This window comes from Orbicella faveolata, unplaced genomic scaffold (genome assembly GCF_042242905.1).
Source record: "Orbicella faveolata isolate gen_17 unplaced genomic scaffold, um_ofav_v1 contig_48, whole genome shotgun sequence".
Classification (NCBI taxonomy): Eukaryota; Metazoa; Cnidaria; class Anthozoa; order Scleractinia; family Merulinidae; genus Orbicella; species Orbicella faveolata.
The window spans coordinates 9,290,954-9,317,843 of NW_028301578.1; the positions used below are offsets into that span (position 1 = coordinate 9,290,954).

Sequence of the window (26,890 nt, forward strand, 5' to 3'; positions counted from 1 at the left end):
CTGTGATCCTCCAGTAATACAGAAATGGATTGAGAGCTGAATTTAAGACAACGAGGGATATCGTTACATTCAAAGCCAAGGAAATTGATGGTGTACATGTATATAATTAGCCAGTAATTCCCGATAAAGCAAATACTATTCCGAATGGTAGATAACAAGCAAGCAATGTTGATTGCACACATATTGCACTTGCCACTGACTTTCTGTATCGTGCTATATTCAGTGGAACGCCTTCTCTGTTTGGCTGCCCTCGGTGAATGTGCTGGTCCTGCATGTGAATTTGGTGACGGCGGATTTTTGGATAGATCACCGTGTAACAGACGGTGGAAGTCACCACAGTCAATAATAGTACTATGCAGGTTATCGTTATGGTAACAAGCTCACTATAGAGCTGCTAACAAGCCAACATGCAATAATAAAAACCAAAATTCCTTCGAAGTTACCACTTGTTTGTATCTTAGCCCCAATCCCAGGGCGATAACTCTCTCCACACTTATTGCAGTGAGTGTCAACAGAGATACCCCGGAAAACGTTAAACCAAAGATCCAAGTACTCATTGAAAGATACGAACAGAGCCTGGAATGCTTTGGAGACAGTACATGAACAATGTAAAGAGGAGGCAGAACAATACCTGCGCCAAGATCGGTGCTCACAAGGCAAGAGAAGAGGAGTTTCGATGGAGGACGTAGAGACGATGCCTTCTGAAGAGCAACAATAACCAGAGCATTCCCCAGAAATATTATGATTGCCAGAGTGATGTTAAGACTTGCAAAAAGCATTTGCTGATAAAATTCATAAGGACCAGGGATGCAAAATATCACTTGAATCGTGGTGTGGTTTCCATCTACTGAAACGTTTGCCATTTTCTTCTTCTTCTTCTTCTTCTTCTTCTTCTTCTTCTTCTTCTTCTTCGATTCGTTGCTCTAGTTACCTCAATTTGTTGACGAATTTCCTTATTTTAAGTCAGAAACGTCTGATATCTTTCCTGTTGGTTAAAGCGTTAACATTAGATTAAGTATCGTTTAGGTCCCGTCCGCACTACGGCGAGGAAATTTTATAATAAGGTAGCTTCCACTCAGAAAACGCATCAACTGTTTTCGTCTACATTACGTCGGATATAAAGAGTTTACGTACAAACGAAGGTACTCACTCATAATTTCAACTCACTTTCACCAGAAGTACATCAAAATCGTCGTGATAGTGCCCCTTTAAAGACTCGTAATCTCCAAATTTGTTTTTGTTTCGCTTTATCAGTGGTTGGACCTCGTATCGTACAATTCACTAAGTATCCTTGTTCGTAACTTCAAATCGCCTTCGCGCCTCGCGGTTGTCCAATTTTTTTTTTGGAATCACTCGCCTAGTCGTTCCCTGGATTGTATTAAACTAGGTCTAGATACTAATACTAATAACAAGATTCTGGACTTTAAGTACATATTATACCCACCGCAGTGGATTTTAGCACAATAATCACGCGATAATTACACTTCAGATTTCCACTTGGAATTGAGAGGGTGTTCATTTACAGAATCAAAGCAACAGGGTACATATGTTGGCACACAGCTACCCGACCTAAACGAAAGTTTGCAGACTCAAAGAATTAGCATGTATAGTTAACCTTAACCTAAATTACCTCGAAGATGGCTCTCTGGTCCTAAAAGGCTCTTTTTTGCTGATCAGTTAGAGCTATCGATTTAAGCCTGATTAATCTTTCAGAAAAAAAGAACCTTATTTCTAACTGAAGCAGGTGCGTATTGCTAGTTTGTAGTCAGCTTTCAGTGATTGGCAGGAAGCTTTGTAATACGTCGACAGCTCTCGTTGGAGGCTAAAACCATTTGAAGATTTAATTATTCTGATAGAAAATTTCATTTTGCATTGTCGGTGATATCCGCCATTTAACAGTAAAATATAGTCATCAGCCCTCTCTGTAGGAGCTAGATAATAATTTACATACAATGAAAAAAAAACAGACATTTTTTAATTACCTGTAAGTAAGTGAAAAAGCCCCGTTAAATTAAAGACCTTTGGGTTCTTGATATTGGTGTTAAACTTCGACTTTGCCCTATACTTGTGACGTACCGTTAATGTTGTTGTTGTTTCTTTCTTTTTTTCTTCCTGTATCAATATCTTAAACTTTAATTTCACTGAAAAGTGTAATAATCACTCCCCAAAAGGCCGATAAAGCTTTGTTTTAAATTGCTAGTCAGGTTGATTCTAGGCTGTGAACACGAGAGAGCTTAGGAGTTTTGCAAAGAGGAAATGAACTCTTAGCAGATGTTGCATTTTAATTGGCTTTCGTTAAAAGCTTGGGTATTCAATTAAGGTTGATTCATCTTATCAGAAGTTCAACTCATTCGAATTTTCCATATTTCGCTGCATTTCTTTTTTACTCATTTAATATATGCAGTTCTAAGTCTATGTTATTCATATTGTTCTCTGTAGTTTTATTACTGGCATGAAACTGTGGCTGACGAAACACGCTTTCCTCGAGACTGTGCTGTCTTTTCCTGAAAGTTATCACTTGCCTTTTGTTATCAAGCACGTTTGGAAATGTACATGTAGATAATTCAAGACTCCGGCTGTCGACACCTATCTTACTCTAAACTTAAAATTGTTCTTGACTTTGTTTACTTTAATATACAAAGCCACATACCTTCTAGGTTTAAACTTATATTTTCATACTTTATATTAAGCTAATTTACCGTTGCCTATTTGGAGATTTTGAAAATGCGATAAAGAAATTACACATTCCCCTCGTGTTTGAAATATTGTTTCACGACCGCTCCAGAAAAAAAAAAAAAAACGCTTAAGATGAGGTCATTTCCCTTAAATTAAGATAATTAACCTTAGACGTCAGTCTCAAGCATTAGCAGTTAGCGAACTGCATTGTTTCATTAAGTGGCAGTGGACAAAGTTTCAAAAACAAGGTCTTCTTTTCTTTCATGTTACACAGGTGAAAAGTCCTATTTCTAAAAGAGTCTATCTTCTTCAGAGCTACCAGCATTTTGTATCGCTACAATTCATGGCTCCCACCTAAATTTCAACTTTTACACTTTATCTTTCCTTTTCTCTAGTGTATATTCGCCGATCATATTTTTTTAATTCCACCCGGTTGCTGCGTTTTTTCATCTGATATCGCAAAACGAGACCAGTATGGCCTGTAATCTTCATGGTTCATAGGACGAAGAAAGGGAAATGAAAACACAATCAATGAATTAACTATATTTCCTCTCGGTGTTTGGTGGGCATGCTATTTTTAATTACAAAAATTGGTGTTTTATGCACAACACGGTAGCCCACTGTATTAGAACTATAGGGAATAGGGAAACACTACGAGCAGCCTCCAACCGATCTGCCTGAATTACAACAGAGAGACGAGTTTTTGATCATTCTTAAAAGTTCTTCTATGGCTAAGACGCAGATAAAAACCACCAATCTGTTCATTTGGTAAAGAGGCAGCTGTGGGGTATGCTGTTTATGACCGGCGAGTCCTTAATCAAGTGTAAAGCTTTGGCATGATCGTTGTCAGCTCTTGTCAAATTTTTAGTTAAGAAATTAAAAAAAAAAAACATGTACCGTGTTTCTATCGATTTTTAGTATAAATCTACTAGGGTTCTATCACGAATGCCGTTCGCTGATTGGCTACGCTACTCACTATCTATTTAACAAATAGATTCCATGTTGCCGTGCGTCTGTTCAGTAATAGATCACAGATGACGTCAAAATGTGGTAAGAGCAAATAAGTGGCACACGAGGCGATAGACGAGTGTGTCACTGATGTTCTTACCACATTTGGCGTCTCTGTGATCTATTAGTGAACAGACGCACGGCAACATGGAATCTATTTGGTAATGGGCTCCTGGTTTTATATAATAACGAAACAAACTACTACAGATAAAGCTTTTTTTTTTAATTTCAAAATCTTTCAACATAACTCGAAAGCCACTTTGGCGAACACACACACACAAAAAGCCATTTGACGTAATCTATTGTCTATACAAATTGAAGCAATCTCATTGGTTGCTATGCGTAGCGAAGAATTGTGATTGGTCCAAGAAAATCACGCCACTGTCAAACTTGACTCGAGCGTCGCTTCTCTTGGAATGAAAACTTACAGCGAAAGCAGAATTGAACCGCGAAATCTGCAAATCTTAAAGAAAATGCTGGATAAGTCAAGTCAGTTTTTCTCATCAGAGCAGCCCTGTGAGCCGAAAAGCTTGAATGTTACCTCGATATTGCAGGAGTTGAAAAACTACGCTAGGAAAACTTGCGGCTGCGGTCAACCTGGAGGCCATTTGATTCGAGTTTTGAATGAAAGGAGTGTTAGTGACGGTGGGAATTTGTGTCCTCTGTGGTTGGTGATTCTCAAATCAGTTTGAAATAGTGTCGGAGACACCTTTTAGCTGCGATACAGTTGGCCGTGAGCTGTAGTGAGCTATACTTTGCTCACTGCTGCGCCCCGAAACGGACTGGAACATTCGCATCGGAAAACAAGGTTATGTGTTTATCTTAACTGATTTTTATATAAGAAGTGGTTTTGATGTTTCATTCCAAACAATCACTGTGTCAACAATTATTTTGAGACTGAGAAAAGTTCAAGGTTGTAAATTGATTAATCTCATAAACATTTTGTTTATCGGGTTTGTTAAATTCGAGATAAAGCAATGGTTCTCGGCTTACCAAGACTAATTTTGTGCTTGGTTTATTCTCGCTCGACTGCCGACTGAGACTGCTCGAGTATTTTTTCTGTGTCATTTTCTAAAACAGAAACGGCTTTATCTTTCTTCTTCCTGCTAGACTATTCAGGCGATTGTCTCTCACATCAGTGACGACGACATGTTTACTTGAATGGTGAAATGCAATCTTTGACCTCAAACATCTGTTCAATTTGAAAATATGGTCGCCATGCTCACTGAATGCGCGTCAACCCCATATAAAAGTCCAACACGATGACATGACGATCACTACTCAGATCTGACGCAAGCTCTAATAGTCCTTCTCCAGAACAGCGAACAAATTGTCCATCATTCTTGTACGCATCGACCACTTTCATAGAACTGCACAGTACGTTGCCTTTTCCATCGACCATGCCAACTATCCCAGGACCTCTTCCTCACAGAAAATTAGTGATCATGAAGCAGTTCCTCTGTGTAGGTAAACATGCACTCAACGTTGCTTAACTCGACCGCTTCTAAAAAAACTTTCGGGAATGACTCGAGAAAGGGAATAAGCTAGTGCTCTTCATTCAAACATATTTCTTTTTATTAATTATAACCAGGCAGACTGTTTCCATAACATCGATCGCTGCGATTTGCTTCACAATGATGTTCCTAACATCGATCCCAACAGGTGGGTAGAAATTCGATTGTTGGATCTAGAACTTTACGAAGCCGTTACCGAAGAATAGAAGCCGTAGCAGGCCCAAGTTTTAATAAAGAAACCTTATTTTCTGACGTATACGGATGATACTTAAACTCAGACATTTTGCTCTGCCATTTCTCAGAGCTTCCATGGCATACTGCAAACTGTGCCGTTTATTACATTCCAAATAACACGAAACGATTGACCGTACAGTATCACTACCTTTGCAACTGTCCTGAACTCCCTCACTTTTTGAAACCTCCCTTACATACTCATGCCACCTAACCTGAAGCACCGCGTATTTGTACCGAGGGAACTTCACCTTTTCACTATAAGAAAAAAAAAAGAAAAAAAAATTCTCTCTTGACCTTTTTATTACTACGGACAGACTGCTACAACGTTTTACCGATTCAAACTTGGTGGCACAAGAATCCAGATAAACCTTGAATGTTTCTGCCAACTCACCACAAAGTTTTTCAATTAAGAACAGCCTCCTCTCTCAGTGCGTTTCCCGAGATACATATCTTCTTTATTTTCATGAGTAAGAGCTTCTTTGCTTTAGACGCCATTTTGAACAGGTTTGCTTTGAGAGAGATTCACTCGAGGAGTTCAAGAAGAGCGTTCTATTGAGAATATCCTTATATGAGGAAAAAATAGAAGACTGATTTTTATTGGTCGGGAATAGTCGGAAGCATAGTTTGAAAGAGATAAGAAAAGTTAAACGCTTCAAGGTGATAAGCTTCTGCTAAAATCCTGTCTGAAAATATCCAAATTAATTCTTAATTGGACAGTTTTTAATAAAATTAAATAATAATGATAATAATAATAATAATAATAGTAATAATAATAGTAATAATAATAGCTATGCTGACAATTTCGGATTAACTACCAGCTATATCATTAAAATGGAAAATTTCTGCCAGCAGGTTCCTAAGCCACGAGATAAGATAACTACCGAGTTAGGAGCTGAGTTGAGTTTGAGTTGAATTTGAGCTGAGTTTGAGTTGAGTTTGAGTTGAGTTTGAGTTGAGTTTGAGTTGAGTTTGAGTTGAGTTTGAGTTGACTGTGAGTTGAGTTTGACTTGAGTTTGACTTGAGTTGAATTAAGTTTGAGTTAAGTTTGAGTTACCGTTTTATATATATATATATATATATATATATATATATATATATATATATATATTTATATATATATATATATATTTGTCACTAAAACTTAAATGAACGGTCCAAGTAATCTTTTACGGAAAATAAGCAGGTCATTTGGCGTTAGCATGTCTTTACTCCTCGCTTAATCCTTGCAACGTATTGCATTGCACATTCTGTAGTCTCTGTGGTAGTAGCTATTTTTATTTTCTCTGAAAAAGAAAAACAATTATTATTCGGGAAAATGCCTCTAAAATTCTGGAATAATGCTAAATGCTTTTGCCTCGCTAAAGTGCAGGGAAAATTATGGTAGCGTGGGGTACAAAAGCCCATATGTAAAACGTAACGTAGTACGGATTTGCCACTGTGCACGACGCCTGCAAGCTCTTGCCAAATGAACTAAGAAAAAAAAAAAAACAACATCAGAAACCAAATCACGGTTCACAAAGCGTTATATATCGACAACTAGTACGTCAGTGGTAGACAACCACAGTTCACGGTTCATGTTGTAATTAAGATATACATTTCACATTCTGGAAATACATTCCCAGGACGGTTTCTGCGTACAAAAGGGTTTTCTCAGTTACGCTTCTCTCATTCCTCGTCCTACTGTTGACCCATTCGAAGTGGTACGCCGTGGTGGATAAAGAAAAATTGCAAACATTCAAACGAAAATACAGTGGAGAAATCAAAACAAATGCTATTATATTTTCGGTAACAACTGCGAACAATACAAACTGCAAAGAAAACAGTGCTCTATTCTCTCTACTTTACTCTACCATAATACGGGGAGTTCATTCTATGACTTCACACTATCTCCTCATTAATTAAAGCCTGGTATTTTTCAGGTGTTACATTTAGGTCCTCTTTCAGTGTGACAGTTATTGGAGCACGATCAAATCTGTACTTTGTTTTGGCTGTGTGTTGATACATTCTTTTCTTGAACAACGTCGAAATGTACGTTCCATCACAAAGCTCTTTCCATCAGCTGTTTCATTAGGCGGTGTATATAGAGCATCCACTGAAATACAAATCTCTCCCTCTGAAAACTGTCTTTGAAAGCCTGGTTTTGCGCACCTCGTTTTGGGGTCAGGTTCCAAATGAAATTTTAGAAACGCACGACAGAAAAAAAAAGTGTTCGATCTCACCACGAGAAATTCGAACTACTACGTTCTCCCTACGAGAAATCCGAATGCGTAGTTTTTCAATCACACTTGGAAGGGTCTTAGCACGATGGAACCGCAGACTCATCATACAACTGTGCAGAAATAGTAGTAATGCGTCATTATTTCAGTACTTTGATAGATTTAAATTTTTCCAAGACCCCGAAACTTGTAATCGCCGAAAAATGTATTTAATGACCTTTAATCCCACGGTCATAACTTGTATACGAAACTTATATCTCTAACCCAGAACTCCGACACAATTAAACGAAACGCGTGAGCGCTCGCACAAATGAATGTCGACGCGCATAGATTATAAGAACTAAGGCATATTAGAGATATGTAAATACCTCATTATTTTTAGGAAAAAGGGATGCGAGACTTTTCTTTAAAACGTTTTGAGTCAAAAGTGTGAAAAGAAAAAAAAAGTTTGGAAGGTTGTGTAAAATCAGAGTGGAATAGTTAACCTTTTTTATGTCTTTTTGTTTTTGCCACTCGTGCTAAAAATTTCTACCAGACTCCTATCGTAAAGTCTTTATTCAGGGGACAGGTAATTGGAATCGGAAGAATTATTAACTAAGAGAAATGGGCTTGTTTTAGCATGAAATGCTCTGGACTAGCAAACAAAGAAATGTTTGGTATTACACTTAACTGGGCGAATTGACTTTCAGATCCTGGGAGTGAAAGGGTTACTTGTTATTTCACTTTAAATAAACAATTACATAATATATAGATTTAGCCCAGCCTAAAAGCGGAGCTCGTCAGTTATTTTTTGGAATGTTGTTTTTGATGAAAATAATCCAACACGTACATGTATGTGAAGTAAACTCCGAGCGATTTTATAGTTTCAGTCCGAACTAGGATTACATCAGCAGATCGAGGTGTAAGATGGTGTGATGATGAAAATAGAGCCATGATTTCAAGCATTTCAGGGGAGCCACCAAAAATGTTGACCACATAACAGAACTGTCTTCTGTGCTTTTTGGTGGCATTTCCCACTCTTTCTAAATGAGAAAGACAAGACATTGTTATTAATCATTATATTCTTTCTTAGTGAACAATTGGGACTCCTGCACAAAAGAAGTTTACACATTTTTTTGTTGTGGGGTATGACTGAAATGCAGTGGTTACAATATACTCAGTCCCCAAATTTCTATCAAATGAAATCTCACAAAAATACCAAAATAGTATCCACATGTAAAAAGTTTTGTTTTCTAACTTGATCCCCCAAAATAGTTAGCTATCTTCATTTTTGTATGGAGTCTCCTCCTGCTGAAAGGGTTTGCACCATCTCTCAAAGTATAAGTATAAGCAAAATCACTCTGGCATGAACGATAAATATGATATTTTGTTGCTGATCATGAATACTTGCATAGGCTTCTGATAATAATTTTATTATTCAATTCGAATGTGATTTGTTCTTTTTCTCGACTAAGATTGTGCACTACAGGAGCTGTTATTGGGTTCCATTAATTAATTTTGTTATGATTAAATTATACCAAGAAATATAAGTAAGCTACAAGTAAGTTATATTATGTACGCGTATTTTGTCTGCACTACACAACCAAACGCACTCAAAGATTATGAGGCATAGGCACATTTGTCAGAAAAAGCCAGCATATCAAAGATATGTTTTGACTGACACATCAGTTAAAGATAATTTACAGCAAAATGGATAAACAATACATCAATATCCTGCATCCACCAAAGCTGGACATGGGGTTATAAGGCAATGATTTAAAAAACAGATTGAAATAATTTATAAATTAGAGAACACTATTTGTACAACACTAGGGAACAGAATTAACCTTTTTCGAAGTTGCGAATGGCAAGACTGTCGGTAGAATGTCAAAAATTTCTCAACTCTTTCTTTCTACAAAAATACTAATCCTGCAACTTTGCTTAAGACCCAGTTCTCCATTTCGTGTTGGCAAAATATTAATTTATGCCATGCCCAATGCAGGTTATTACAAAATTGATTTAAGTGCAACATAAACCAAGTACAATAAATATCATTTTCAAGCCAAAAAAGCAATTATTTAACTAAACCATGACATGATGAGTAAATTATCTCAGAAAAACGGATTAATTTAACAGACACTTTAAATAATTAGTTAATACATGTATCATCATTAGATGTTTCTTAATAATGTAATACGGTTTATCAGTCACAATGTTGCTGCTACAGCTGTGTATCACCCATAAATGTAATAAAAACCATAAATGTAATACCAACCATAAATGTAATAAAAATTAACCATAAATGTAATACTAACCATAAATGTAATAACTTTTAACCACAAATGTAATAAAACCACTAACCATAAATGTAATAAAATTTACCCATAAATGTAACAAACTGAACAACCATAAATGTAATAAACTGGCTATGACTTCCAAATCAAGGGGTTACAAACTTGCCATTCTCATTCTTCGTGAAATTGACTTGAAATTTTCAATAAGACCTCTAAAGGCCTGACTCCTTAAAGAAACAAAAATACTATTTCTTCGCGTGCAGTCCTAAACGAGGCCCATACGGCGTGAAATATGGCGGTTTTTCCCGAGACACCCTAACGAGACCAAACTTACCAAAGAAATTTAGACCCCAAAGTATAGGTCCAGTAAGGTTTTGCTATAAAGAGTGACATAGTGTGTGTGGCACCTCTATAATACGGACAACGGACTCTTAATCTCGGCCCCAGAGATCAAAGAACACCTTATTCCGGACAAATCCGTCTGTCGTGTGATTTCCGGATGAAGTCCGTTTCGTTCCAGAATTCCAGAATGTATATATAGTAATTAATGAGGCACTCAAATGTGGGCGTAAATAAGGACATTTAGCTCTGTCCCTTTGGTGTACGTATGATAGAGGTTCGACTGTATTTATATATATCTATTCGGATTTGCGAAATTGTACTATCCGGTGCGAATGTTTATGTGCTTCCGCGTTTCCGTGTGTCCGTGCCGAAGTTATTCGGCCTTCAAGCCAATCTTGCCACATCAACGTTTTGTCCCACAGAGTTTAAAATGCAAACCACGCGATTATGCGTCCAGGAAACAGGCGGAAGTTTAGCCTTGACTGCGGCCCAAAAATAATTGACATGTAATCATGTCAAGTATAAATCCTCGACGCATAACTGCGTGCTTTGAAAACACAAATGTGTAGATGTGTTTTTTTTAACGAAACGTTAGAGTGTATGCAGAAATGTATGTAGGTATACTTGTTTTTATTGTAAAACTCCCTGATGACGCGTGGGCTAATCACAGCTAGAGTAATTTCACAGGCAAGTGAGAAAATTTCGGGATGTCCCAGCTTCAAGCGTGAACAAAGCTGAAACGGCCCAATATTATCTCTTCCTGTTGGAACTTTTATCGTCACTTGTTCGCCATTTGTTTATCGGTTGGTAGGTTGATTCATAGGCTAATGCTTAAAATTTTGAAATTAAACCCTCTTACTATTAGAATTTTGTTGGGTATGACAAGCTCGCATTTGCTATGCAAAGTTCGGGAAGTTGGCGAAAGTTGGCTCATTCTCGGTGTAAAGAACCTGCGAAACTTATATAAAACAAAAGAACAAAGAGCAGGAAATTATAACAAAATCTCCAAAACAAAGAAAATTTCTCACAAGTCCTAACCTTAACTTTTTAGCGAGTATTTATAGTTACTTTCGAAGGAAACTTGTAAGGGAAACAGAAAGTTGCTAGCAAGCAAGCGAGCAAATATAGGCGAGAAAGTAAAGAAAATAGTTTATGAAGTTTCCATGAATGCGATAACAGAGTGTGCTACTATATGACTACTTATGAAAAACCATTCGTCGCTTATTGAACTGCTTTTTCGCGCCTTCCAATCACACGTTCTAAATAAAAACTCTATTGTTCTCGTGTCAGTGAAACGAATAGAGAATGCACGTTGTAACAGACTCTCAATTCATTCCACGAGTTGAGATATCAGAAGCTATCAGAACTGACTGGAGTACGTTTATGAAGATGTTTCTTGCTTTAAAGGTGGTGTGTTTGCTTATCGTGGTGTCACTTTATGCCAGTTTTACTACGGCAAATGGCGAAAATAAGCGAAATCGCCAGATGTCAGCTGTGGATGATGCCGTTTACGACACGCTCGTCCAACTTACAAAAAGCGAATTTGATGTGCCAGTCAAGCAAAGGTCTGCTCAACAAAAAGCGTCTTGCGTTAGATTTTGGAGAAACAAATCAAAGTTTAGCATCCAGAGTATAAATGGAGAGGAAAAGCTGTTTTTTGACGGGAAAGCGGTCATGAAAAAGTCCGAGCTGCGAGATGTTGTCAGAAAGGAATTTAAACATTGCAAGGGCATTGGAGCAAGGAAACTGAAGCACCGACTAAAGAAGAGGTTTGAAGGTGTTAGCGAGCCGCAGTTCCAACAAGTTTTATCAAGAAGCAAGGCTAATCAAAAGGTGAATGCACGTTTTACCAACAAGGCCATTTCACGATCAATCCGTACTCGAGCAGTGCAGGTAAGATTGCATTTTGTCATGTAAAACAAGTAATGTCAGACTGAAAACTAGTAGCTTTCCTTGATAGTAAAAGTAAAATTTTCAAACCCAGTTAAGTTGGGTATATTAATTTATTTTAGGCGGAATTGAGAACGTTGACAGGGTTTCTTTGCTTTTTTGTCGAGAGTGTCGCATCAAGGAAAAAGCGGCAAAATCATTGCGGAATTAAAACAAAAAAAGTGATCTTAAAATAATACGACTCGACGTTATTCATGACATTTATCAGAGAGACTAAGCATGACGTTCCACTTCTGCCGTCTGCCGTTTGGCGTTTGTACGCCGAAATGAGTAGATTTGTGTTTGTTGTGAATGTGTGATTATTTTCTCTTTTTTGAGAGATTTATTTCAGAATTCGATAAAAAGGCTGAAGAAAGTGAAATGCAAGCTCGCGTTTGCCGTTTGCCGTTTGCCGTATAACATCATGCTTAATCTTTCTAATAGTTCCATCGACCTGGTAACCTGTAGCCTGTCGACCACTGTGACCAAAAGATTTTTTTGGTTTCGTTTTGATTTTCATGCAAAGTCCATATAAAAAGTGGAGCGTTTTCAAAACAATACAGTTTCATTAGTCACGTAAATGGCTGTAAACGGCGAAACCGCATCGATTTCAAAACGTTTAACGGTTAAAAATTGACAAACAAAGACATTCAAACATCGCATCCTCATCTTTTGCGTCAAGGCAAAATAACTCCTGACAGCACTTTTTATTTTTCCTTTTAGCTACGCCATCAAATTGACCTTGTAGACATGCAGCGTACGGCAGCAAAATTGCACGGAAAAACATTTCGGTACATCTTGACAGTACAGGATATTTTTAGTCGGCACGTATGGCTACGCCCGCTTACTGGAAAGGGGAGCAAGCAGGTGGCAAAAGAACTTCAAGAACTTTACTGTGAGGTTGGCCCACCAAAGGTTTTGCAATGTGACAATGGAGGAGAGTTCAAGAAGGCAGTTGAACAGTTGTGTCGGAAGCTGGAAGTGAAGATTATAAGAAGCTCACCGTACCATCCCCAATCACAGGGCAAAGTAGAAAGATCACACCGCACGTTGCGCAAGAAAATTATGTATGACTTTGGACATATGTCAAAAGTTGGAGTGAACTGGGTTTCTCAACTAAGAGAGTACCAGAAAATCCTCAATGAAGAGCCAATGGATGTCCTCGGTAGTCAGTCTCCATTCGAAGTTTTTTACGGAAGAGAGACAAATGCAGTAACACAGAGATTCCCTGGGGGCTTTTGCGGCAAAGAGAGCAGCTCATCCAAAAGTGCAAATGTTTTACCAAAGGGCAACGATTTTACAAACCAAAGTGATCTAACTACAAAAATAAGAGCCAAAGCGAAGGCAGCAGACAAGGTTTGGGATGAACGATACATCCAACGAAGAATGAAAAACAATCCTCCCTCAAAATACTCTGTTGGAGAAACTGTTCTGATCCGTTTTCCGTTTTCCAAAAAAAGTCGGACTGCGCCAAAACGTCGTTTTGTAGTAGAAGGAAAAATCATTAAAAGAAATTTACGAATTGCAAAATACAAAATATGGTTTGAGAATCCAACGACGAAAAGCCATCAGTGTACTTGGGTATCAGTGGAAGATATTACAAGTTTAACAGCCGAAAAAGAAAAACGGAAAAAAAGATCTTGCTAAGGAAAGGCTAAAGAACAAGGGAAAGAATCTAAATAGAAAGGAGCACCTATCAAGTCATCGCAAAAAATTTTATATTCCTCTTGAACGCAAGGACAACCATGAAGCATTTTGGGATCAGGGCTTTGATATTTCGTTTAATCCTGCTGGAGATGGTAACTGCCAGTTTGCAGCCGTAGCTCATGCTTTGCAATATGTCGGCATCTACAGGTCAAATGAAACACTTCGGCGCGAGGTCGTTCAATATTTATCAGACAATCCCAATGCCGTGGATGGAAGTCCTCTAGAGCTATTCGCCGCAATGCCACGGTCTGAATATCTTAATACAATGGCACAAAATTCGACATACGGCGATCAGTTAACTCTTGAAGCCATGGCTAACCTTTACCTCGTAGAGATAATTGTAATTTCTAGTCTTGGTCCTGAGGGAAGAACTGTCATTAGTCCTCAGAACTGTGAACCTGTGGCTCGGATTTTCCTGGGCCATTTTTCAGAGGATGAAGGTATACACTATGTCTGCTTGGTCGCTAATAATGGAGTTAATCAAGAAAGCGACGAAGAAACAGAACAAAAAGAAGAATCACAAAAACAACAACAAGAAAAACTAGTACAACAGCAAGAAGAACAACAAGAAGAAGAAAAACAAGGCGAAGAAGTTGCGGAGGAAGTTAAACTGGAATCGCTGCCAGAGGAGATCCTTGATATGATAGTAAACCTATCCTTGACAGGACATAATCGAACAATTGTTAATACATATGATGCCCTAAGCCACACATCAACCAAATTCAAAAGATTAGTTTCTCGATACATTAGAAGGCTACCGAAAATAAGCGCTAACAGAGACATGTACCCTGGTCTCCACAGCATGAGACACATTCTTAAGCAGTATGGAAGAGGTAGCGGACTTGTGTTGGCGTTAAAAGAAATCATAAACAGTTCTCAGTGGATAAATGCTTGGATAAATGTTCTTTTCACTGGCGTTGCAACATGGATGTATGTAACAGCCATCTTTTGGAATTAAGGAAAGAAGTAGGAAAAAAAAGGAAAGAAGTAGCTATTGAAAGCTACTTGCCTTGTACTTTCCAGGACATCGAACGAAAGCACTAGGTTTTTTAGGAAATGTAAAAGACTGTTTTCCACAGATGTTAAGGTTATTTTATATATTCGCAATCAGCAATAACAGGTATAACGACAATGCAAACCTGACTCTTTACACAATATCTTTAATAATTAGTTGCCGCTATTGTGGTGACGTTGTAATAAACCGAGTTTTGTTCTATAGAATGTCGTTTAGTATTTTACCCTTGTATTTCCCATGTGCCTCAAGGGATGTCTAGCATATTTTCTCTGTTTAAAAAACATTTCAGTAATACAAAAGTATAGAACTTGGATCACCTGCTCCACCCAACCAACCTGCAAGTCAGCAGTTCTATTCCGAGAGTCCTATCTCTGTCGATTGTTCTGGCTCCAATAAGGAACATCCAACCCACTCTCCCTCCCCCTTTCCCACCCTACCACCTTGCTTGACACCGAAAAACGTCAGCAGGAAAGCATGGGCACGCGGTAACGGAGAACACAAGTTTGCAAATCCGGGTGGATATATGGGAAAGTTTGAAAAATTAAAACAGGCGTATTCCTTATAAAGTGATGTTTGACTGAATTCGTCTTGACTCAAAGAGAACCTCAATCTCTTTCAAATGGATGGAATATCATCAACCACCAACACTTCAAACGCTCTGGTATATAGACTTTCTAATCATACTTGGGTACTTCCTTAATGTTCGCAGACCATAATTATAACTTCTTCGGTTTTGGTCTCTGGGTTAATTAAAATACTAACTTGATGCAAGAGGCCCGTGTCCTGAAGTAAGAAGTGCACAAAGAGAATGACAAGTTTGTAGCCCCTTGATTTGGAAGTCATAGCCAGTTTATTACATTTATGGTTAAGCCATATTACATTTATGGTTGTTCAGTTTGTTACATTTATGGGCAAATTTTATTACATTTATGGTTAGTGGTTTTATTACATTTGTGGTTAAAAGTTATTACATTTATGGTTAGTATTACATTTATGGTTAATTTTTATTACATTTATGGTTGGTATTACATTTATGGTTTTTATTACATTTATGGGTGATACACAGCTGTATGATATCACTACACACAGTATGGGTTGCAGAACTCAACTTCCAAGTCAGTTTGTTCAATGAACTTAGTGTAGAAATTAATATGGCATCAAGTTGTCTGTGAATATAGAGAAACCAAACAAAGCATTACAATCTTAAGTAATAAATTATTGAACTCTTTTACATGTATGTGCAATGTATGTTTCATTAATATTGGGGATCTCTCAGAAGCTGCCTCTATGATGATTTAATTTGCTCCCAGTGCATTTTTTATGGAACTTTTCACACATTAATATCTCTGTCATGACAGTGGTCTCTGTGTTCTACAACAATTAGTACACAAGAAAAATACACTCAGTAAGATATTGTTTACAATAAAAGTCAATCCCTATAAGCAATCATACGGACCTTGAATTTATATTTCTTTAGAAATATCTCACCTGGCCATGGTTGCTTTGAAAATCTTTGATGTTTTAATCCAGGCTGCCCATGTGTACACTGTTCGTATATTAACTGACAGGAACAGGGATGTAATCATTCTGTATATAGCTGCTACTTGAACACCACTGAACATACAAAGACATATCAATTATAATTTACAACCAACAGATGACATTCCTTTCATTGATATACAGTGTACTTCATTGCTAGTTGTTTACTGAGTGTCTACAGTAGTGAATCAAATGCTAGGGGGATGGTACCAAAACTTTCACAGTGGCAGGCTCTGTCCTGAGGTGCAAAGCAAACATATATAACTGTTATGAACTTGGCGACTTGCTTTTGAGCGCACATGCATTTTGCTTTAAACAAGAAACTGGAACATTGCAGTACAACAATGTGCACAGTCCCAATCAAAGGGCCATCCAGGCTGTTTGGTTGTACATATAACTGAAAATCAGACTTTGTCAGGATAAATACTGATGTTCTTGCTGAATTAATCTGAGTGTGCAGTTCCAGAAGATATTCACACCCAACACCCATTCATGGCCAGTTATTAGAAATTCCAAAGTAACAGGAGGAGGGAGCTCTTAAAGAAAAAAACCTCCATGTGGGGTATTAATCTTTTCTTGAAGAAAACAATGTCTGAGAAATCATTAATTACAAAATATGCTTTAAGAAATATCCTACCTGGTAAGGCCAACTTTCAGAAAGTTTTGTAATCTAGACTGGCTGGCAAGTTCATACATTTGACAAGTTGACACCGGGCATGTTTGTAAATTTGTGCGCTTCAACATCACATTACAATGTACATGTAGTAGCATTGGTCAACTGAAAACAACATAATTTGGTTAATTAATTTACACTGTACATTATTTGGTTAAATATTGGTGTATATCAAAGCACACCAACAGATGACTATGAAAATTAATTTACAGAACATATTGGCAGCTAAATCATAACAAGTGAAAAATCGAGCATGAGCCATTTACATGTACATGTAACAGCCCTCACCTCAGAACTGTCATAGATATAATATATTTTCAAACTCGCTGAAATTTCAGATGATTCAATATTAACATGTACGTACATCTTTAACAGTGTGTTTGCTTTACATTCACTCTACACACAACCGGTATCCACCATAGGCAGACTTTTAAGTTTGCCTTTGAAAATAAATTGCGTCAACTAATGCATCTTTCATTACCTATTCTTGTGACGAAATGACACAAAATCCAAGTACAAGAAGTCATAAGCATAAAACTGACTTAATTACCTGGTAATGCTTACTGCACCTCTTACTGTCTGCTTATGCCGTCCATAAACTGGTACTGCCTGGACAATACTCATTATTTTTCTGATCACATCTTTTAAAATGTCACTGTTAAATAATTTGTCCTAAAAAGGCAAATGCATGAAATGTTATGCCTTTGGCACTCACCACATACCTTAACATGATGTATAATGTACACCAAGTCATGATCGACCTTCACAATTCTTTTTACGTTCATTGTAACTTTTTTTGTAACTTTTTGCTGTGTCATTTTCCCTCACTCGAAGACAGGACTTCCACATTAGGCGATAATTCTCTATGAATTCACAGGGAGTGTCAATTAAATGGTGACTAACTTTAGCAAAGGAGGCATTCAAATGTCAGATTTTAATGTTAAGTTCATAACTTTACATTTCTCTGTGTGTGTATATACATATATGTATATATAAAACGACTCAGTGATTGCACCTGTAGAATGCAGGTGTGCTGGTGGAAGAGACGGTCTGAACTTTCTGAACTTTTTCCCCTTACCTGTAATAGGATGACTGATATGAATTGCAATTCACAACCAACACCAAAAATCAGGCTATACTGTATACACATGTATATTTTGTTGTCTTCCGTTATCATAAAAAAAAAAATAATAAAGCTTTAAAACCCTCCATAAAGTTCACACTCATTATAACACTGCTACATGTAGTGCTGTTTCACTGGAAATCAATTTAACTGAAACTGTTGAAACAGCTCTGTCAAAATTGTTTCTAGCAGTTAGTAGGCAGGATGACAGAATATGCAATCATGTAATACAAAGTAAACGCCAGAGATACAACCATGTTAGTTATATGTTAGGATTTGGTGAGCTTCTGTGTCAGGTATGGTGAAAAATCATGGACTCTAGGTTGCAAATATGAAGGTTCCTGAGACATTTTGACAGGGCTGAGAGGAATTAATATATTTACAAAAGAAGGAGAAGTTCTTGCCCTATCCAGTTCTCTGTCATAAAAATATCTTTTACATACATTTGTTATATATGGCTTGCGTTTTGAGCCAATGTAATGCACGCTCTGACTTTCTAGTGCATTATTTCCATTTACATGGTACATGTATATGTCAGTAAAATCGTAAAACATCACACGTGACAAAAATAAAAATGAAATGCCCAATTTATAATAATTTAAAAATACTTAACACTGAAATGAATCTAATTCTTTACTTGAAAATTATTCTCCCATAATGCCCATGGGCCAATTACTGGCCTGCTAAAAGGTCCTAAAACAAAGCAAAAGGAAATTAAGAAAACCACTGCTTTTTTCCTGAAAACTGTAGCGACTGAAAACGATGATTGAACACTCTGAGAGTGCATTCTATTACCCTGGCGAAATAAAATTTTTTTATGAGAATAGAGAATTCACAAAGTTATATCACAAACGATTTGGTACTGGACAGGACAAAGGAAACAGCCAGGAAGAAACTGAAGCTTTCTTCGACAAGCAAAAAAGTAAAGCACAACAAAGAAAACAGTCAGTGACATTCCGTTAATAAGTTAGTCAATCAAAAAATTAGCTTGAAGAAGAGAGCAGAGAGTGAGAGTGGAGCGAGGAATGTACTCTCACCAACTAAATTTTGAATGTATATATGTAAAAGTTATTTTTATTACCGAGAAATGGTCAGGGCAAAGACTTCTACGCCCTAAATTTTTTCTAAATATGTAAATGTCATTTTCACTGTTCATTACCGAGTAAAGCTCTTAGCTCTTCCATAAGTGTAAATACCACACTGGGGAATAACATCTCATTAGGAAAATAGGGGCCATGTACCCCCAAACAAAAGCAGTGGCATTAATAAAATGAAATAGCAAATCAAAATCGAAGTAGAGCTTTATTTGCCGACAGGGTTCACATGCATAATCGTCTACTCGACATTTCGACTACAAGCATTTCACCAAACCGAACTAACTGGACAACAACAAAATAAAACGAGGAACTCTACAATATAAACACAATATGCATATCATTACATCTGAGTATCAAACAGCAAATCCATTCTCAATGAAGGATGACCGAATGAAAGAAAGGATGAAGAAAATTCGTTTAAGCTTGCAGTGTTAAAGTTTAACGATTATTCACGCTTAAGCATAGATCTGAATATCACAGTGGGTATTTTTACCGACGGCTTAATTTACCTTTGCTGTCATTTTATCGGCGGTAGCTTTACCAGTCTTCAACCAAATTAACGTGGAAATTTCCCGCAAGCATTTCGCCAAACCGAATAAATTGAACTAACAAAACGAGGAAATACTTTGTAATCACAAGACGTAAATATTCACATAGGTACGTCAAAAGTAAATTTAGCAAATCCTGTTCGCTTCGGCTTAAAATGGTTTGTTGACCTATCTTGGTTTAAGAAATTTTTGTACTCTAGGAAGCGGTTGTGCCAATTAACACAGAGAAAACTTCAAAACTCGCCCGGTAGTGTTTACAAATACAGATTTTTTTTTTTTTTGAACGTGACGACGAAACTCGAGACAAAACTTGATTTGTTTACAATATGCAACTTACAACCTCCACAAATTAAAACCACTCAAGTGTTATTGTTATGAGCGAAATTAAACCTATGTAATTTACAAAATGCCTCACAGCATGGCTTCAAATAAGGAAGACTTTAAAAAAGGAGTCCTACTTAAAATAAGCTTATCTCGCCGAGGCAACTTCATAATTTCCATAGCAAACGCCACAACAAACGTCCTTACCTCAAGTTGGCAATTCACTTCGGCCAGTGCAAATCTTCCAGGCAGAAACTTGCTGCAAAAGTGGTGAAGACTGAACGGAACTGATCTAATCTTTTCGATAGATCAACGAATCAACCACTTTTTTCCGCTGTGTTTTCTGTTTTGCACTAAACACAGTTCTCTAGTTCGTCACCTGATTTTAATCATGTGACTTTTCTTGCTCGGCTGCACAGCATCTCGACGCGCGAATTAATTGAACAGTTCTACAGGCGTCGGGTATTTCGTCTCCTTTCTATAGTCCTCGTTACCTTTGCTTCACTGCATTGTTCCGTGTTATTTCATCCCCTTTCTCTAGTCCTTGACTCGCTATAATTAACGGCAGTGTTCAGTACTGTTTCACCTCCTTCCCCAGCGCTGGCCCGCTCTCTTTCACGATCTTCTTCGCTACTTCTTTGCTACTTCTTTGCCTGTTAATTCTTGCTTTCTGTTTCTGTTTTATGCTTCAGTGCAACCCCATCTTAAAAACGTTAGATCAACCTCCGCTATTATTTGTTGACATGGCAAATAGAAATGAGTTTTCTTTTCTTTAAAAATCCCGCCAAAAAAAGATGGCATTCCTCGGTTCCCCAGTTTGCGCTACCGCGAGGCTCCTCTCCCCCTCCCCCAGAGTCTGTACGGACGGCGTTCGCTCGCTCGCTCGTACGGTGACGTCATAACCAAATTTTCTCGGCTTGATGGGTTTACCAAAATTTCTAAGGAATGGGGCTCTGGTCGCGCGCCTTCGGCGCGCGGGAGCTCCGCTATTAATGGCTACTCCCACTTCCCCCTCCCCGCCCCACTAACCTTTCCAGAGGCCTCATAGTTAGTGCGCTCGTCTCCGGAACAAGCAGCCGAGGTTCGAGCCCCGGCCTGGGATAAAGTGTTGCATTCTTGGGCACGACACTGCTCTCACAGTGCCTCTCACCACCCAGGTTTATAAATGGGTACGGGCGATCTTAATTCTGGGATTATCTCTGCTATGGACTAGCATCCCATCCTGAGAGGAGTGGAAATACACCTAGTTGCTATATGCTATGGAAACCATGATAATTATCCGTCTTATGGGTCACTAGGCTACCCACTACAGCCCCCCCCCCCCTTCCTGTCTTGATAAATAATACAGCACAAGTGAGAGAGTGACAACTACTCAACAATCTACAAGAAATATCTTTAACCAAGAGCTCTTTGTATAATGGGCCTTAAATTAGTTCCTCAAAATTTAATTATAACTCTAAATTTATACAAAATTCAATACAAAATGGTAGTTACATAAGTGAAAATCACTGACTCATATTTAACAATCAACGAAAAAATATGTGTGTTCTGTTAATATGAGAGCTGTTTCTAATATATATATATATATATATATATATATATATATATATATATATATAAACATATATATAAACGGTTATAAAATGCCTCAAGCCAACAAAGAATGCCACTGCGTCAGGAGGATCAATGAAGATTCACAGTCCAAACCTCACCGCAAAAATGAATTTAAAAACGTTTGATAAAGCAAGGACGGACAACTTCTGACGGTAAAAAAAGTTATATTATTATATTTTTAACTTTTTAACTTTTTTTACCGTCAGAAGTTGTCCGTCCTTGCTTTATCAAACGTTTATATATATATATATATATATATATATCTAAGGTTTACTACAAAATTGATAGATCCATATAACGTCTGTATTAGGCCAGGTTGACAGCTGACGGCGATTACTTGTATAAATACATCGTCCCTATTCAAGAAGGTTTAGCTGTAATAAGAAGGTTTTTTTTTCTCCTTACCGCTAACTGCGAAGTTTTCTCAAAGGAAATTGTACAAACATCTTTTCTCGCGCTACATTTTTCTTCAGTATCGATCGTTTCAGCCACATGTGTGAAATCGAGATTACGGCTTCCGTTATCGAGTTACACACAGTTTAAAGTTTTTTGGGCGGAACTGAAAGACATTTCCAGTAAAAATATCATGCTGCCATGTCTTTCCTTAAAAAAATAAATAAATAAATAAATAAAAAAAATGTCTTAGTTCAAAGTTCTCGGTAGAATATACAAGGCCTAGGCTGGTAGCGGCCAAACAGTTGCGGCTGTACGATAAAGCATTTTATAATGATTGTTTTCCTGCACACTTGCGTAAACGAAATTCCTTGACTACAGAAACGGAGGATCAGAAAGGGCTAATTTGTCATAATTCTTTCAGAACACGGCATTTGGACAAGGACTAACGTAACTAACAAATTGGCGTTTCTATGACAACTTTCTAGTTGCGAGCAAATTTATAACCTTTCCTTTTTGCTAAGAAAAAACGTTACTTTAATTTACTATCACAACAAGTTTCCTGATAAAATTTCCCAGCCACACACCCAACAATTGCAATAGAATGGACCAATTCCCTCTATGAGAGTTGCTCGCGAGGAATCATGAAATTTGTATTCATGAAAGCTAATATCCAGTCCGAGATGATGAATACAGCTACCATGATTTTCTACAGGCCCGTCTCGTAGCGGGAGTTGTTCATTGGCCGGTTAAATGTGAACGCAAGGCCTAATCTGCACCTTCAGAGATGAAAGGGTTGTCAGGCAGATTCACAGGGCCGGTTACCAAACAACTGAACACGGACTTTTCGAAACTATGAAACATGTTCCCCGTCCAATGATTCTAAGTTCTATTCTATTTCTCTCTGCAATGCAAAAATCGCCTCTGGGCAACCCACGAGACGCAGGGCGTCACACACAGTTTTAATCGTTGCTCCCTGAGGGCCTTGACTGTCCTTCCACTCTAAAAGTCCCTGGTAACACTTTTCATCAACCGAAGCGTTCTTGTAGTCTTCATCCAAATTTCTTATGATCGCCTCTTCGATGGACAGTTTTCGAAGAACGAGCTTCCACTTGACTCCAACGTAGGGGCTAATACCACAGAGAAGGTTTTCTGTTACCGGCTTGTCATCGCTTAGGCCCAGTGATGTGAAAAAGTGGTCACATTGAACGTGTCCATTTTCTCTCGGAGAATCTAAAAAAACATAATAATCAACTATTAATATGTCATGCTCACTACATCTTGGATCAGCCTGTAAAAGCGGCTAGTGTATCAGTTCCTCTCTTGTAACATTTCAATGCATTGCCACTCGGCGGTATGACCTAGAAAAAGGCATATGTCTGAAATCTTTTACTCGTGAATTTCCTTTTCTTTCCTTTTTTTTTTTTTTCTACGCGCTCATCTCAGACAAATGGAACTACAACAACAAAAACTAAACAGCAGTCACATCACCAATGTTTTATAAAGACTGGTATGCAAATGATTTTGCGAACAAATTATAATTATATAGAAAGCTGTTTTAATTATCGTTAGCGTCTCGGTGATCTAGCTGATGTAACAGTGATTGTCCAAGTTCGTTCGTAACTCCTCATGTCTCCTCTAGTCTTGTAGATCTTGTCTCGTCTCGTTTCGTTTCCTCTCATTTTCTTTTTCATGCGTTTTTGCTTGGAAGTTCGCTCATGTCACTTGTTTGTTTGTTTGTTTGTTTGTTTTTTTACTCTATTTGTTAGGAAACAACATCACTATACTTGCATTTTCTCAAAGCTCTTTTAACTGGGATTCCTTGCCAAAGGGCTCGGGATATATCAAAAGAATCAGATATGTTTTCCGATTCTCTATAGGTGCTATTCGATAACCCATTTTCATTATGATGACAATTAAACCCTTGTTAAAAACCTGGTGATGATCGTCCTTCCTGATTGTGACTGTCACAGTCGTCATCCTCCTCTTCGGGCCCTGTCCAGGTGGAGCATCCAGCTATCGCATGGGTGTTTCTAGAAGCAGTGACGCTTAGGCCCCCTGCTGCGGGCTTTCGCCGGATACTCTGCCGCTATAAAAACAAGCATAAAAATAATGCCAAGTTAGAATATAATACCAATCACCTTCGTAGAGTAGGAAGAGTTGTTTAGCACTTCTCCGGAAACAATATTACATGAAACACCAGCCTGCGCTACCTGCTGAAGTTGTCTCAAATTTCGGCTTTACCATTTTTATTCAAGTATACTGAATTTGCGAAAGTTTTTGAACTTTATCTGAAGTTTGTTTTCAAACAAGCCGGTGTGGAATGGGAATTAGCTTGATGTTTCCAAAGCATCCTTTTTTGACAGGCCTGTTTATTTATTTTCTTACTTTTGATCTTTTATTGCCATATTTTACGTTAACGTTTGAGTTATATTTTTGTATTTTAAAGACGTTTTAGCATTGCTTAATTTGCTTAGTTGATTTGCATTTGATTTGAGTCATCTTTGGTGATGTGATTTCTTTCTCTTTATCATGTTAAAAAAGCAGGAACTTCCCAAATCGCGAATCCAAGATAGCGGCTGCTTGTCAACATGAAGTGATCACCCCGTGTTGCTTAATTGGCATTCTAGAAACTCTCTAACTTTTAATATCACTGCTAATCTATTACTAAAGTTAGTTAGGGGCCGGATTTTCCCTTCCTCCCACCCTGCTTATAAAAGATGTAGTATAGACCAAAATAACCCGGTGTTTTCGAGTTGGCTTTGACAGTAACGATTTCCCAACTTCATGGTTCAAAATGACCAATCTAACCATTTTGGAAACATAGAGTTACACTTTCTGTCATCATGCCCCTGTTTCACGAATCACAATATAACCGAATCGAATCGAATCGAATCGGTCAAATTGACTCTCGAAGGCCCAAGCTAACTCATCCCCCCACCGTGGTACAAGGAAAGGGGGTAGATGGAATCCCCCTAGAATTCTCATTCTCTTAGGGTAAAGCGAAATAAATTTACATTGATTAGATAGCCCCGAGCTTGCTCTACAAAATGATACCATTTTTGTTGGTTGTGACGTTATATGACGTTATTTGACCCCATTCTTAGATCCATTATCTTGGATTTTACTATTTTCTTTAAAAGTCACTAAATAACGGAAATTAATACAAAATTAAGAATCGGAATGTTTATGAAATGTAAAATTGGTGAATTTCTAGAATTTGATGAAGAAAACTGAAAATAAAATACATTAATATGTCCAAAAAGTTGATTTCTGGCCAAATCTACATGAAATTTGCGGTTGCGACGACAACGTATAAAATGATGGACACACAATTGACATATCAATATTTCCACGAAGGAGATAATTATTGATCATGCAGCTACTGAAAGTTTGAGCCCCTTAGAGTACATCATCTTCACAAAACTTCGGAAAACTTTATGAAGGTGGCATCCACTTCCCTCCCTTCCCCCTTGTACATCCGAGGGTGAAAGCTGGCTTCCTCTACTGTAGCAGGTAATTTCCTCTACCTTCAAAGGCGTAAACCCTGGATTCAGGTAGATTGAGTATTCTTGGTTGTAGCCCTCCTGTTGAAACTCCACCATACAAGAAAACTCGTTTACATCTCGACCATCCTCTGGTTTCACAGCAAAATCGCAGGCATTGTTAGAGCGAAATCCATTCCCACTGCCTTTCTCGTATTGGTATATCTACAAACGATAAGATATAACCAGCTGCTGAGTAATAACAACGTTTTTAGATTAAAGGAAGGTATCAATTTGGCTGATGTTAAAAATTGAGAGGAAGTCGATATCAAAGAGACGAACAAATCAATGGCTTTTGCTGTTTTTCGCGGCTGTTAGGGGCTTTAAACTCCACGGGAGATTTGTTATGGGACAATTGAGTTAAGAAGAGAGCCAGGAGCCCAGTATTCCCTCGATTGCAATTGAATGGAACGTGTATTAAAAGGTGTCAAAGAAACGCAAAAGCCGAAAGATTTGGCCACCGTTACACCAACTTACTTCCCTTTTTCCAGCCAATAAACAGTGTATGCATTAAGACAAAGGTAATATGTAAAATTCGTGACACAACGCCTTTGGTACCAGAAGCTGATTAACAACGAGTAAAACCAAAAGGAACCATAAGAAATTTTTTTTTGCCATCTTTGCCAGTTGTTCGCAGTGTTAACATGGGCTGTTTTAGCAAAAAAAAACAAAAATACTAACCCAGATGAACTAATGATCACGTGGTCGTAAATTAAAGTGGCTACTATTCTATTGTTGTGGGCCGACTTAATTGCCCACGTGTGAGGCCAAGGAATCCTCCAGATAAATACCACATCGACTGTGAGTCTTAACATGATCACGTTTTGGATTAAAAGACATAGTAAATTACCTGCGTATCGTTGGTCTTGTCGAATTCCCATCCTTCTTCAAGCTTAGTGAGTTTTACTGTGATCACTTTGCTGTCACTGTACATTCTAAAGGGCTGCTCTCTGGCTACCCTCGAGTCAGGAAACCGTTCTCTATCTTTCAACTCCACGCGCTTGTGAAAAGAATAAGTAAATGAAAAAGATATTTAAGTACGATACCAAATAAGTAAAGCCATTGAATGTCCTACAAAAAACATCTTGTACAAATAAGATCTGCAATTCTTTCTAGAGTATTA

At 37.8% G+C, this 26,890-nt stretch overlaps 2 protein-coding genes and 1 pseudogene across 7 annotated transcripts in view; 1 reads left to right on the plus strand and 2 right to left on the minus strand.

Moving 5' to 3' along the window:
* The window catches only part of LOC149096434 (adenosine receptor A3-like), a 319,741-nt pseudogene that overhangs the window by 34,013 nt on the left and 258,838 nt on the right, over positions 1–26,890 (plus strand). The gene's annotated exons all lie outside the window — the stretch shown is intronic.
* On the minus strand, positions 15,746–20,547 carry LOC149096443 (uncharacterized). Of its 3 annotated transcripts, none has more exons than XM_089280743.1 (5): positions 20,423–20,547; positions 17,677–17,767; positions 17,091–17,231; positions 16,403–16,528; positions 15,746–16,080 (listed from the first exon to the last, which is right to left on the minus strand). In XM_089280743.1, exons 3-5 carry the CDS (start codon positions 17,222–17,224, stop codon positions 15,912–15,914), a joined length of 429 nt encoding a protein of 142 aa, XP_089136869.1. In that variant the 5' UTR covers positions 17,225–17,231; positions 17,677–17,767; positions 20,423–20,547; the 3' UTR covers positions 15,746–15,911. The 3 variants fall into 3 exon arrangements, with proteins under 3 accessions (XP_089136869.1, XP_089136868.1, XP_089136867.1); XM_089280742.1 differs by having other exon boundaries at positions 17,677–17,798; XM_089280741.1 differs by lacking the exon at positions 20,423–20,547 and adding an exon at positions 18,205–18,337 and having other exon boundaries at positions 17,677–17,798.
* The window catches only part of LOC110048947 (uncharacterized), a 28,643-nt gene continuing 23,765 nt past the window's right edge, over positions 22,013–26,890 (minus strand). For 2 of the 3 annotated variants that reach the window (XM_089280668.1, XM_089280667.1), the window contains exons 8-11: positions 26,618–26,767; positions 25,753–25,932; positions 24,158–24,311; positions 22,013–23,455 (exon numbers count right to left, since the gene is read on the minus strand). In XM_089280668.1, the coding sequence (XP_089136794.1) occupies positions 23,112–23,455; positions 24,158–24,311; positions 25,753–25,932; positions 26,618–26,767 (828 nt within the window). In that variant the 3' untranslated portion in view covers positions 22,013–23,111. The remainder of the gene's footprint in view (positions 23,456–24,157; positions 24,312–25,752; positions 25,933–26,617; positions 26,768–26,890) is intronic. The other variant, XM_089280666.1, reaches the window with a different exon arrangement.